We start from the raw sequence: 13,740 nt of genomic DNA, 5'->3' as shown, positions 1-13,740 counted from the left end.
CGTGAAGCCTGTAATTAGAATTCCTAGTGCCCACTTCATCTGAGAAATACACTTATAGCTGCAGCTTATAGCTCTGAGGAATTAGGAGATTGTCTGGGATTCATAATCAAAAACGATCGTGTAAAAACGTTCGCTATATTCTGAAAGTCAAAGATGAAAAAAAAAAGAATCCACATAATCTAACTAACAGAGCAGTTCAGAGTCTAATGCGCTGATGCAACTATAACTGTCCAAATTAAATGTTTAAGTGAATGCTCGCCATAATTTGATGATTAGGTTCATCAAACGCCACGCTAAATAATGGTAGAATGTCTGTCCCGCGACGGCACGTGAAAATACGACATACGGAAACTGAAGATAGATAATTAAAGTCATCCCAGAATTAACACATCTCTCGAAAATGATTTCATGGTTACGCGTATCCCGAGTAACTTAATACGGCATCCGAGTCCGTTTATAGCAATGATACCGACGGGACGCGACTCCCGGCACAGATGGTGTGCTATTCAGCATCTGGAGAGAACTGGGGCCATTCTTCCTCGCGCAGCGTTCTTATATATAAAGCCGCGGTGCGGACGGCTAAGGGAATGCCTGATCAAATCGGCTCTCCCGACTAGCCGCTGGGCTAGTAATGCACCACTTTAAGTTACCGAATAAATCATAGTTTCTTTTGCTGATGGCCGATGAAGTTCTCAATTTAAATGTGCAATCAGCACACAGGTAAGTAATCATAATAAAAGTCTGACGTGGCTAAGTCAAATATTTTGGGCGAGAGAATTAATTTAATTACACTACACGCAGTAGACGAGCTCTGAATTTGCCCTTTGGAGATATGCTATCGCTATAGTTTTATAGTTATTCGATTGAAACTTCTCACATCTTTATGATTATAGCGGATCTCCATTTTACTTAAATTTAAACATCCTAGCCTTATTTATTCGCCTACTTAATCTATCTTGCTTCCTTAATTCTTAAGACAAAAACCAGAAAAATCATGAATTTCAACTAAAATTTTAATTTGTGAGATCCAAAGTACTGTTTCTATTAAATAATTATGAAAAAGGAATCTAAATATAAATTTTTAAGTCTCTAGCTCTTTTCTGTTGCGCCAATGATTTTTACAGAAAAACGTCCAAATTTCGAAAATGGTTAAAGTTATTGAACTGACATTCAACACATACTGATTTAGTATTACTCCTGATATGATAGAACCGTTTCTGGTTATTTACTTGATTTTTAAAGTATTGCGCAACATTTATGACGTCAGAGCTACTTACAGCGGACTGGCTGGCACACAATGGAAAGACTGAGAATTTTATACGGGGTGAGTAGGCTACTTCCCTACAAAGTGAGGCGCAAATCAAAAGGCACGCAGTTTGGGTAGAAGACGTTTGTGAGGAACGGTGTCGAAAGCCTTCTGAAGATCTGAAATTATGTAGTCAATTTGACGTCCCCTGTCGACAACGCTTATCCTTCATGAGCATAAAGAGCTGCTTGTGTTCCGTAAGAACGATATTTTCTGAACCCGTGCTGACTGCACGTCAGTAAATAGTTTTCTTCGATGTACTACATAATGTTAAGTGTGTTCCAAAACCCTACTGCAAATCGACGTTAGTGATATGGACTTGTAATTCAGCGGATTACTCCTATTTCCCTTTTTGGGTATTGGTGTGACTAGGAGAACTTTCCAGTCTTTAGGTATGGAACTTTCTATGACCGAGCGGTTGTATATAATTGCTAAATACGGAGCTATTGCATCTGCATACTCTGAAAGGAACCTGACTGGTATACCTTCTGGATCGGAAGCCTTGCCTTTATTAAGTGATTTAAGGTGCTTTGTTACACCGAAGATATCTACTTCTATGTTTCTCACCTTCGCAGTTGTTCTAGATGGGAATTCGGGAATATTTACTTCGTCGTCTTTGGTGGAGTAGTTTCGGAAAACCGTGTTTAATAACTCGGCACTGTCATCAGTGACTTCACCGTTGTTATCGCGCAGTGAAGGTACTGGTTGCGTCTTGCCACTGGTGTGCTTTATATGTGAACAGTACCTGTTTGGGTTTTCTGCTAGATTCCGAGACAAGAGTTTCCTTGCGGAAATCGTTAAAATCATCTCGTGCTGAAGCAGGCGCTCTATTTCGAATTTCTGCAAAACTTTGCCAATCTTCGTGATATTGCGTTCTTTTAAATTTGGCATGCTTTTTTCGTAGCTTCTGCAACAGTGATCTGACCCGTTTTGTGTACCATGGGGGGTCAGTCCCACCACTTATTAATTTATGTGGTATATATCTCTCAATTGCTGTTGATACTATCTCTTTGAAAACATTCCACAACTTTTCTACGCTTACGTGATCAGATGGGAAGGAGTGGAGACTGTCTCTTACAAAGACGATAAGAGCATTTTTATCATCTTTTTTAAATACGTGTACTTTGCTTTTCTTTTTGATGGTTGTGGACGTTACGGTAGTCAGCCTAGCAGCTACTGCCTTGTGGTCGGTAATCCCTGTATTCGTCACGGTACTCCTTATTTGTCCACGATTATTTGTTGCTAAGAATTGGGGAGAAGAGGCGTTTGTGTCACAACTTGACTAGAATAAGGGATCGATTGGTAGGACATGTTCTGAGGCATCAAGGGATCACAAATGTAGCAGCGTGGGGGGTAAAAATCGTAGAGGGAGAGCAAGAGATGAATACACTAAGCAGATTCAGAAGGATGTAGGCTGCAGTACGTACTGGGAGATGAAGAAGCTTGCACAGGATAGGGTAGCATGGAGAGCTGCATCAAACCAGTCTCAGGACTGAAGACCACAACAACAAACGAAGTGATGGGCACATCTTAATGCATCTGACATATAAAGCTACAAGTAAAGAAAAAATGAAGCTGTTTTGCCAGATAGTTCCTGTAAAATCGTTTCCAGAAGATTGCAGGGCGTGCGCGTCGGTAGAGAGCCTGTATAGGGAGAGAGTGGCCATAGGTGAGGTTGCCCGTGATTGGTTGATTAGCTTTGGCGCCATTTTTCTGCCAAACGTCTCTCGCGCTTCCTATGTTCGCCGTGCTTTTGAGTTGAAGTTCAGAGGACTTTTAAACGGTTAAAAGATATCTGAATTATTGAAAGACTTATGCGTTGTGCATGCATGTCCGATTTAGTTGTATATCGTTTTTAGTACGTAATTAGCGAAATAATGAAGCGTTTTGTGAAGAAGTCGGTAGGCCTACATGTTTGAAGTAAACACGTTAGTAATTGTACAGTATTGTTTTGACCTCTGTAATTCGTTCTGCAGACGTTCGTAAACGATGCCAGGTTGTGCTGCTTTTGGTTGTTCCAATAGAGGCGAAGGTGGATTTGGCATGTTAGCATTTCCGCGCATTTTCCGCAACAGTTGTGGTTGCTAAAACATTATTCGCACTAAATAATTGTAGGTACTCTTGAAGACAGTTTTTAATAGGCCCACTTACTGTGGGGTAGAAGGGATAGTTTTCTTGTTATATTTGGTCGTTATTACAGTAGCCTACATTTAACATTACCTGATTTTTGTAATCTTTTTCGTTTGTTATCTACGAGATATATGAAAGAAAGTCGTAAGCAGTTGTTTACTTGCGATTTGCAAAACGTTTGAAGACGTGACAAGAAGTACTAATACGTTTCACACTTTCTGCATGTCACAAGTAAACAACTGCTTACGAGTTTCATTCATCTGACGTAATACAGGTACGTTAAATCTTTAGTGTTATGCACTTCCGATACGAAACAAATGTTATACACAACATTTTTTTATTTACGTTACTTTCATTGTAATATGTCTAGTAAACGAACTTTAAAGGAGATAAATGCAAGTAACGAATAATTTTTATAGCCACTGTATCAAATTTTCCTGTGCTGTACGTAGTAGGCTACTGTACTATAGCTGTAAAGAAAGGCATTTAACGAAAGATTTCGCCATATTGTCTTGTGCTTTTGATTCGGTGGGTGTGTACTCCACTACTCCACTACTGGCCATTCAAAAATCCCGCCCGCAGTTTGTCAGAAAAATGGCTACTCTGTCCCTATACAGGCTCTCTAGGCCCCCACTTCTGAGCAAACGAATGATCTCGCCCGGCGCTTTGGACGAAAACTACGTCACTGCGCGTCGACGGCCGTATCCTAACTGACGTATACAGGGTGTTGCAAAAAGGTACGGCCAAACTTTCAGGAAACATTCCTCACACACACAAAGAAAGAAAATATGTTATGTGGACATGTGTCCGGAAACGCTTACTTTCCATGTTAGAGCTCATTTTATTACTTCTCTTCAAATCACATTAATCATGGAATGGAAACACACAGCAACGGAACGTACCAGCGTGACTTCAAACACTTTGTTACAGGAAATGTTCAAAATGTCTTACGTTAGCGAGGATACATGCATCCACCCTCCGTCGCATGGAATCGCTGATGCGCTGATGCAGCCCTGGAGAATGGCGTATAGTATCACAGCCGTCCACGAAGAGTCTTTACATTTGGTACCGGGGTTGCGTAGACAAGAGCTTTCAAATGCCCCCATAAATGAAAGTCAAGAGGGTTGAGGTCAGGAGAGCGTGGAGGCCACGGAATTGGTTCGCCTCTACGAATCCGTGGGTCACCGAATCTGTTGTTGAGAAGCGTACGAACACTTAGACTGAAATGTGGAGGAGCTCCATCTTGCGTGAACCACATGTTGTGTCGTACTTGTAAAGGCACATGTTCTAGCAGCACAGGTAGAGTATCCCGTATGAAGTCATGATAATGTGCTCCATTGAGCGTAGGTGGAAGAACATGGGGCCCAGACCTTCACAGAACATTTGTGTTGATGATCTAATTGCACAATTGCGTGCGGATTCTCGTCAGCCCACACATGTTGATCGTGAAAATTTACAATTTGATCACGTGGGAATGAAGCCTCATCCGTAAAGAGAACATTTGCACTGAAATGAGGATTGACACATTGTCGGATGAACCATTCGCAGAAGTGTACCCGTGGAGGCCAATCAGCCTGCACACGCTGTACACGGTACGGAAACAACTGGTTCTCCCGTAGCACTCTCCATACAGTGACGTGGTCAACGTTACCTTGTACAGCAGCAACTTCTCTGACGCTGACATTAGGGTTATCGTCAACTGCACGAATAATTGCCTCGTCCATTGCAGGTGTCCTCATTGTTCTAGGTCTTCCCCAGTCGCGAGTCATAGGCTGGAATGTTCCGTGCTCCCTAAGACGCCGATCAATTGCTTCGAGCGTCTTCCTGTCGGGACACCTTCGTTCTGGAAATCTGTCTCGATACAAACGTACCGCGCCACGGCTATTGCCCCGTGCTAATCCGTACATCAAATGGGCATCTGCCAACTCCGCATTTGTAAACATTGCACTGACTGCAAAACCACGTTCGTGATGAACACTAACCTGTTGATGCTATGTACTGATGTGCTTGATGCTAGTACTGTAGAGCAATGAGTCACATGTCAACACAAGCACTGAAGTCAACATTACCTTCCTTCAATTGGGCCAACTGGCGGTGAATCGAGGAAGTACAGTACATACTGACGAAACTAAAATGAGCTCTAACATGGAAATTAAGCGTTTCCGGACACATGTCCACATAACATCTTTTCTTTATTTGTGTGTGAGTAATGTTTCCTGAAAGTTTGGTCGTACCTTTTTGTAACACCGTGTATATTCTTTTTCATCAGGCCATGCAGCTCGATTTCTACCTCCCTGAATTCACATGTAGGAGCCCTTCTTGACTGCCTTTTCCTAGCAAATCTGAGGCAAGCCTCTGAGCCTCTGCTTTGGTGGCGTCTTATTGATAGGGAAACAACAGTGTGGGAAACAACCGCGCTGACGAGTGGCCCGAGGCCGACCAAAGTCGCCGCTACAGCGTGAACTGAGTCGACAGACTGGGTGCACACTTGGTGCCCAAAGCAGCTGGCTATCTCGTAGCAAACTTACTCCACCCAGTACCAATGCATGAGACGTACAGAGCAGAGAGAGGTGTCAGGTCGTCCTCTGCCGGTCAGGAAACTCGCCGAGTTGCACGACTCAAGGCCACTTTACTGGGAGACCTTCCCTCCAACCGCCTCGGCTGGCCATCCTGTGGCGCAGAGACGCCACACTTGGCCAGCGTCCTGAAAGCGGCACACGCCCCACCACTAGCACACCTTCTCCACACTCTGTGAGTCTGAGCACAGGACTGCTGCAACAGCTCACGTCGGCTGCATGAGCTGGACTCGCACCTGGCGTAACTCAGCATTTCTCACATTAATAGACGTTGCCGGATGCGAAAGAACTGATTAGTGACAGGCAGGATGTAGCTATGTGCAAATACGACCTTCAGAAAACTGTCTCACTGAAGGTGAGAGAAAGTAGACAGGGGAAGTGTGCGGAACAGAAACAGAAAAATGTTGACTGGGAACCCCGAAGAGCACACCCAGACCAGGAAAAAGACTCTTTTGCGTGCCCTTGGCGTCAGTGGCGATGAAGCTATGAAATACACTACTGAGTTTCGTAACTTCCAGAGGAAGACACTATAGCCATATCTGTTCCCTTATTTACAAGTAGGCGACACACGAACGCTGCCAGCGACATACCTTCCACACCAGGGAGGTCTCATTATCATTTCTGCTGTTTCCATCACATGGAGGCAGACGCAAGGCTGAAATTTGAGAAACATTTCTGCGAGCTAGTTGGGAGAAAAATTTCAGTGATGTAGGTGGGAGAAAAATTTCTGTGATGTAGGTGGGAGGAACCTTTCTGTGAGTTGGGTGGGAGAAATGTATCTTCATTCTTGAAACAACCCCCAGGCTGTGGCTAAGCCATGTCTCCACAGCATCCTTTCTTTCAGGAGTGCTAGTTCTGCAAGGTTTGCAGGAGAGCTTCTGTGAAGTTTGGAAGGTAGGAGGCGAGGTACTGGCGGAATTAAAGCTGTGAGGACGGGCCGTGAGTCGTACTTGGGTAGCTCTGTTGGTAGAGCACTTGCCCAAGAAAGGCAAAGGTCCCGAGTTCGAGTCTCGGTCCGGCACACAGTTTTAATCTGCCAGTAAGTTTTTTTGTATCTGCGAGTTGGCTCAGAAAATCATTTCTGGGGGTTATGTGGGAGAAATGTATCTGTGAGTTAGCTCGGAAAATCGTTTCTGTGAGTTAGCTCGGAAAATCGTTTCTGTGAGTTAGCTCGGAAAATCGTTTCTGTGAGTTAGCTTGGAAAATCGTTTCTTTTAGCTCGGAAAATCGTTTCTGTGAGTTAGCTTGGAAAATCGTTTCTTTTAGCTCGGAAAATCGTTTCTGCGAGTTAGCACGGAAAATCATTTCTGCGAGTTATCTCGGAAAATCATTTCTGCGAGTTAGGAAAAATATACCTCTGAGTGAGATGCGAGAAGCATTTCTGCGAGTTAGGAAAAATATACCTCTGAGTGAGATGCGAGAAGCATTTCTGCGAGTTAGGCCGTGTCCTATGTGAGCCACAGTGCGCGGTCCCGCTGCGACTGGCGACATTTGAATTCAAACGTGTATGAATCTTGTGGCTGCAGCACGCGTGACACAGAGTGACAGCCACGTGTCTTCTTGGCAAATGAGTGGAGCGGACGCGACGGCAGCTATGAATTACTTAACAACCGATTTTAAGAAAACTATTTGGTGAAAAAGTTTCATTCTTCCGCATCTTATAAGCTTGATATCTTTGCTCGATAAAGGTCTGAATTTATTTTCGTTATTCATCATAGTTACTGTGCTACACGAAATTGAGTACATGGATGCACGAAATTTTTAAGAATTTGCAGAGGTAAAATCACATATAGACTTTCCGTATAGTTCATTTAAGGCCATTCATTATTGCGTATGAAACGTAACCAATATATCTAACTTGTATTTAAAAGTTGAGATCGGAATGACATCTCTCTTCACTCTTGAAATATTGGTTGTGATATCCGCGGACGGGTCGCTCGTGGCGCGTCCCAACCTTTCCTGCGCTTAGGGAATCAAGTGGTCGTAAAAATCGTCGTATCTCATAAATGGTTATAGTTATCGAAAAGATGAATTTTTGAAATGACAGCACGCAGAAAGGGCTATTTTATCATGTGATTAACACTCGATACGTTTTTGTAAACGCGTGAGCGGAGCGAAAACAAGACTCCCTATAACTTACACTGTGAGGTTTTGTCCAAATTTTCATATCCAAACAAAGGGAGAGAAACAGGTAAACGGGGTATCAAAGTGACCAGCATGAGGTCTAGTTTGGCATGAAAATATTTAACTGCTTGAAAGTAATTAGGGTAATGAACGAAAATTTAATTAATGAGCTGAGGAAAAATTGAAATGTTTCACGAAAAGCTGCTGCAAATGAAGTGTCAAAAATGTCATCTGTTCAAGACCTAGCTACACTCCTGGAAATGGAAAAAAGAACACATTGACACCGGTGTGTCAGACCCACCATACTTGCTCCGGACACTGCGAGAGGGCTGTACAAGCAACGATCACACGCACGGCACAGCGGACACACCAGGAACCGCGGTGTTGGCCGTCGAATGGCGCTAGCTGCGCAGCATTTGTGCACCGCCGCCGTCAGTGTCAGCCAGTTTGCCGTGGCATACGGAGCTCCATCGCAGTCTTTAACACTGGTAGCATGCCGCGACAGCGTGGACGTGAACCGTATGTGCAGTTGACGGACTTTGAGCGAGGGCGCATAGTGGGCATGCGGGAGGCCGGGTGGACGTACCGCCGAATTGCTCAACACGTGGGGCGTGAGGTCTCCACAGTACATCGATGTTGTCGCCAGTGGTCGGCGGAAGGTGCACGTGCCCGTCGACCTGGGACCGGACCGCAGCGACGCATGGATGCACGCCAAGACCGTAGGATCCTACGCAGTGCCGTAGGGGACCGCACCGCCACTTCCCAGCAAATTAGGGACACTGTTGCTCCTGGGGTATCGGCGAGGATCATTCGCAACCGTCTCCATGAAGCTGGGCTACGGTCCCGCTCACCGTTAGGCTGTCTTCCGCTCACGCCCCAACATCGTGCAGCCCGCCTCCAGTGGTGTCGCGACAGGCGTGAATGGAGGGACGAATGGAGACGTGTCGTCTTCAGCGATGAGAGTCGCTTCTGCCTTGGTGCCAATGATGGTCGTATGCGTGTTTGGCGCCGTGCAGGTGAGTGCCACAATCAGAACTGCATACGACCGAGGCACACAGGGCCAACACCCGGCATCATGGTGTGGGGAGCGATCTCCTACACTGGCCGTACACCACTGGTGATCGTCGAGGGGACACTGAATAGTGCACGGTACATCCAAACCGTCATCGAACCCATCGTTCTACTATTCCTAGACCGGCAAGGGAACTTGCTGTTCCAACAGGACAATGCACGTCCGCATGTATCCCGTGCCACCCAACGTGCTCTAGAAGGTGTAAGTCAACTACCCTGGCCAGCAAGATCTCCGGATCTGTCCCCCATTGAGCATGTTTGGGACTGGATGAGGCGTCGTCTCACGCAGTCTGCACGTCCAGCACGAACGCTGGTCCAACTGAGGCGCCAGGTGGAAATGGCATGGCAAGCCGTTCCACAGGACTACATCCAGCATCTCTACGATCGTCTCCATGGGAGAATAGCAGCCTGCATTGCTGCGAAAGGTGGATATACACTGTACTAGTGCCGACATTGTGCATGCTCTGTTGCCTGTGTCTATGTGCCTGTGGTTCTGTCAGTGTGATCATGTGATGTATCTGACCCCAGGAATGTGTCAATAAAGTATCCCCTCCCTGGGACAATGAATTCACCGTGTTCTTATTTCAATTTCCAGGAGTGTATTTTGGCTCAAATCGTTCAAATGGCTCTGAGCACTATCGGACTTAACATCTGAGGTAATCAGTCCCCTAGAACTTAGAACTACTTAAACCTAACTAACCTAAGACCATCACACACATCCATGCCCGAGACAGGATTTGAACCTGCGACCGCAGCAGTCGTGCGGTTCCGGCCTGAAGCGCCTAGAACCGCTAGACCACCACAGCCGGCACCTAGCTATTTTGCACATAAAAGTATACATTGGTGCGGTATTTAAATGTCGAAAATGGAAGAAATTAGCGAAATATTTTATAACATTATTTGTGTAAAAGAAATAAGTAGATCAGAGAAACGTACGTTCTACGCGCCTTTGAATGATGCTCGAAATCATGAACAGAAAATGAGGTGCACCAAACGTTTATCTAATATTTTTTAGTTGATACTTTTAGACAAATTATTACACAAAACGTTTTTACTTTCTTTTCAAAAATTTTGTAATCTTTCCTTTTACAGATTGTTTAGAGTAAATGAAACGCTTGGCCTTCACATTGACTGCTGATGAATTACGTTCGCAACATCAAATATATGTAAAATTACATGGTTCATTGTAATTTATTAGGAATTAAATGTGTGTGATATACTGCGATAGGTGTGAAGATCAAGTTCTTTGGTAAGACCTTAAAAATAGTGATGCAGTGTAAACAGTATACATAAAACTTAATATACAGAATCGTAGCTGAGTCGGTAAAAATATAAGAACTGGCGGGTATCGAACCCAGGACCCTTTTCCTCACACATACTTATGAACTGCATATGCTACCCCTCCACCACAGCTAGCTACTACTCAATCTTATCAAACTGTATCCTTACGTTTGTGTTTAGCGCAGTTAGTCATGTAAAAGTCATTCCTCCGCATTTATTGGCTGTTAAAAGTTCTTGATCATGTAAAAAAACATTCGTATTTAATTTATTGATGACACAGTAGAATGCTCCTCCGCACATTCACATGTATTCGAAGAACATGTCTGGTGATCTTCGTAGTTGACGATACTTACGAAATTCTCCATGGAGACTCCTCTTTTTGTAAATTTCATGCACAGCATTCCTTTTCGCTTTATTTTCTTATGTAAACCTAATTCTGTAGCGTTACTCTCCAGCTACAGTATTCTACAGGTTAAGGACGCCGTTTTATGGTAACAGCTGGTTGGCTCTACGCAGCCATCTTGTAGCGCGACATCGTCGTTCGCAAGCAGGACACCCAAGGTTTTCGCCCGTTGTTGCTGCTTGTCGCTGGACTGTCGCATATCCAGAAGTCGCCCACTGTCGCTCACTTCTGTCGCTCACGTAGGACACTGCCTTAGATGGGAGAAACGTTTCTGCAAGTTACATGGGAGAAGCATTTCCATGAGTTAGGTGGGAGAAGCGTTACTGTGAGTCAGGTGGGAGAAGCGTTACTGTGAGTTAGGTGGGAGAAGCGTTACTGTGAGTTAGGTGGGAGAAGCGTTACTGTGAGTTAGGTGGGAGAAGCGTTACTGTGAGTTAGGTGGGAGAAGCGTTACTGTGAGTTAGGTGGGAGAAGCGTTACTGTGAGTTAGGTGGGAGAAGCGTTTCTGTGAGTTAGGTGGGAGAAGCGTTTCTGTGAGTTAGGTGGGAGAAATGTTTCTGCAGATGCGAGAAGCACTTACGCGAGTTAGTTGGTATGCCTGTGTACAGTCAGACGCTTTCTGCTCGAGCATTGGCTGTCGATGCAGAGTACCCTGCCACTTCTCTGCCACACCTCCTGTCTGGCACAACCTATTTTGCTGCTCTCACTGTGGCGAATATTTATTATTTAATTACTTCCCCTCCCCCGTACAGCCCCCTTTCCCCTCCCCCGTACAGCCCCCTTTCCCCTCCCCCGTACAGCCCCCTTTCCCCTCCCCCGTACAGCCCCCTTTCCCCTCCCCCGTACAGCCCCCTTTCCCCTCCCCCAAAAACCCCCTTTCCCCTCCCCCGTACAGCCCCCTTTCCCCTCCCCCGTACAGCCCCCTTTCCCCTCCCCCGTACAGCCCCCTTTCCCCTCCCCCGTACAGCCCCCTTTCCCCTCCCCCGTACAGCCCCCTTTCCCCTCCCCCGTACAGCCCCCTTTCCCCTCCCCCGTACAGCCCCCTTTCCCCTCCCCCGTACAGCCCCCTTTCCCCTCCCCGTACAGCCCCCTTTCCCCTCCCCCGTACAGCCCCCTTTCCCCTCCCCCGTACAGCCCCCTTTCCCCTCCCCCGTACAGCCCCCTTTCCCCTCCCCCGTACAGCCCCCTTTCCCCTCCCCCGTACAGCCCGCTTTCCCCTCCCCCGTACAGCCCCCTTTCCCCTCCCCCGTACAGCCCCCTTTCCCCTCCCCCGTACAGCCCCCTTTCCCCTCCCCCGTACAGCCCCCTTTCCCCTCCCCCGTACAGCCCCCTTTCCCCTCCCCCGTACAGCCCCCTTTCCCCTCCCCCGTACAGCCCCCATTCCCCTCCCCCGTACAGCCCCCTTTCCCCTCCCCCGTACAGCCCCCTTTTCCCTCCCCCGTACAGCCCCCTTTTCCCTCCCCCGTACAGCCCCCTTTTCCCTCCCCCGTACAGCCCCCTTTTCCCTCCCCCGTACAGCCCCCTTTTCCCTCCCCCGTACAGCCCCCTTTTCCCTCCCCCGTACAGCCCCCTTTTCCCTCCCCCGTACAGCCCCCTTTCCCCTCCCCCGTACAGCCCCCTTTCCCCTCCCCCGTACAGCCCCCTTTCCCCTCCCCCGTACAGCCCCCTTTCCCCTCCCCCGTACAGCACCCTTTCCCCTCCCACGTACAGCACCCTTTCCCCTCCCCCGTACAGCACCCTTTCCCCTCCCCCGTACAGCACCCTTTCCCCTCCCCCGTACAGCCCCCTTTCCCCCCTCCCCCGTACAGCCCCCTTTCCCCCCTCCCCCGTACAGCCCCCTTTCCCCCCCCCCCCGTACAGCCCCCTTTCCCCCCCCCCGTACAGCCCCCTTTCCCCCCCCCCGTACAGCCCCCTTTCCCCTCCCCCGTACAGCCCCCTTTCCCCTCCCCCGTACAGCCCCCTTTCCCCTCCCCCGTACAGCCCCCTTTCCCCTCCCCCGTACAGCCCCCTTTCCCCTCCCCCGTACAGCCCCCTTTCCCCTCCCCCGTACAGCACCCTTTCCCCTCCCCCGTACAGCCCCCTTTCCCCTCCCCCGTACAGCCCCCTTTCCCCTCCCCCGTACAGCCCCCTTTCCCCTCCCCCGTACAGCCCCCTTTCCCCTCCCCTGTATTGCCCCCTTTCCGCTGTTAAGTCATCAGTCTACTGACTGGTTTGATGCGGCCTGCCACGAATTTCTTTTCTGTGCTAACCTCTTCATCTCAGAGTACCACTTGCAACCTACGTCCTCAATTATTTGCTTGACATATTCCAATCTCTGTCTTCCTCTACAGTTTTTGCCCTCTACAGCTCCCTCTAGTACCATGGAAGTCATTCCCTCATGTCTTAGCAGATGTCCTATCATCCTGTCCCTTCTCCTTATCAGTGTTTTCCACATATTCCTTTCCTCTCTGATTCTGCGTAGAACCTCCTCATTCTTTACCTTATCAGTCCACCTAATTTTCAACATTCATCTATAGCACCACATCTCAAATGCTTCGATTCTCTTCTGTTCCGGTTCCCCCCCCCCCCCCCCCCACAGTCCATGTTTCACTACCATACAAGGCTGTACTCCAGACGTACATCCTCAGAAATTTCTTCCTCAAATTAAGGCCGGTATTTGATATTACCCCCCCCCCCATGAACCATGGACCTTGCCGTTGGTGGGGAGGCTTGCGTGCCTCAGCGATACAGATAGCCGTACCGTAGGTGCAACCACAACGGAGGGGTATCTGTTGAGAGGCCAGACAAACGTGTGGTTCCTGAAGAGGGGCAGCAGCCTTTTCAGTAGTTGCAAGGGCAACAGTCTGGAT

The 13,740-nt window shown here is 47.5% G+C and overlaps 2 protein-coding genes across 2 annotated transcripts in view; one reads left to right on the top strand and one right to left on the bottom strand.

Moving 5' to 3' along the window:
* Positions 1-13,740, top strand: part of LOC124553857 (ankyrin-1-like) — an 86,356-nt gene that overhangs the window by 25,903 nt on the left and 46,713 nt on the right. The window lies entirely within an intron of this gene.
* The window catches only part of LOC124553969 (glycine-rich cell wall structural protein 1.8-like), a 65,441-nt gene that overhangs the window by 45,703 nt on the left and 5,998 nt on the right, over positions 1-13,740 (bottom strand). Inside the window, exon 2 of the mRNA XM_047127994.1 lies at positions 11,953-13,055. Within this exon, the coding sequence (XP_046983950.1) occupies positions 11,953-13,055 (1,103 nt within the window). The remainder of the gene's footprint in view (positions 1-11,952; positions 13,056-13,740) is intronic.

This window comes from Schistocerca americana, chromosome 11 (assembly GCF_021461395.2).
Source record: "Schistocerca americana isolate TAMUIC-IGC-003095 chromosome 11, iqSchAmer2.1, whole genome shotgun sequence".
In the NCBI taxonomy this organism is placed as follows: Eukaryota; Metazoa; Arthropoda; class Insecta; order Orthoptera; family Acrididae; genus Schistocerca; species Schistocerca americana.
Note: the sequence above shows the minus strand (reverse complement) of the source record. Positions and strands in the feature narration are given on the sequence as shown.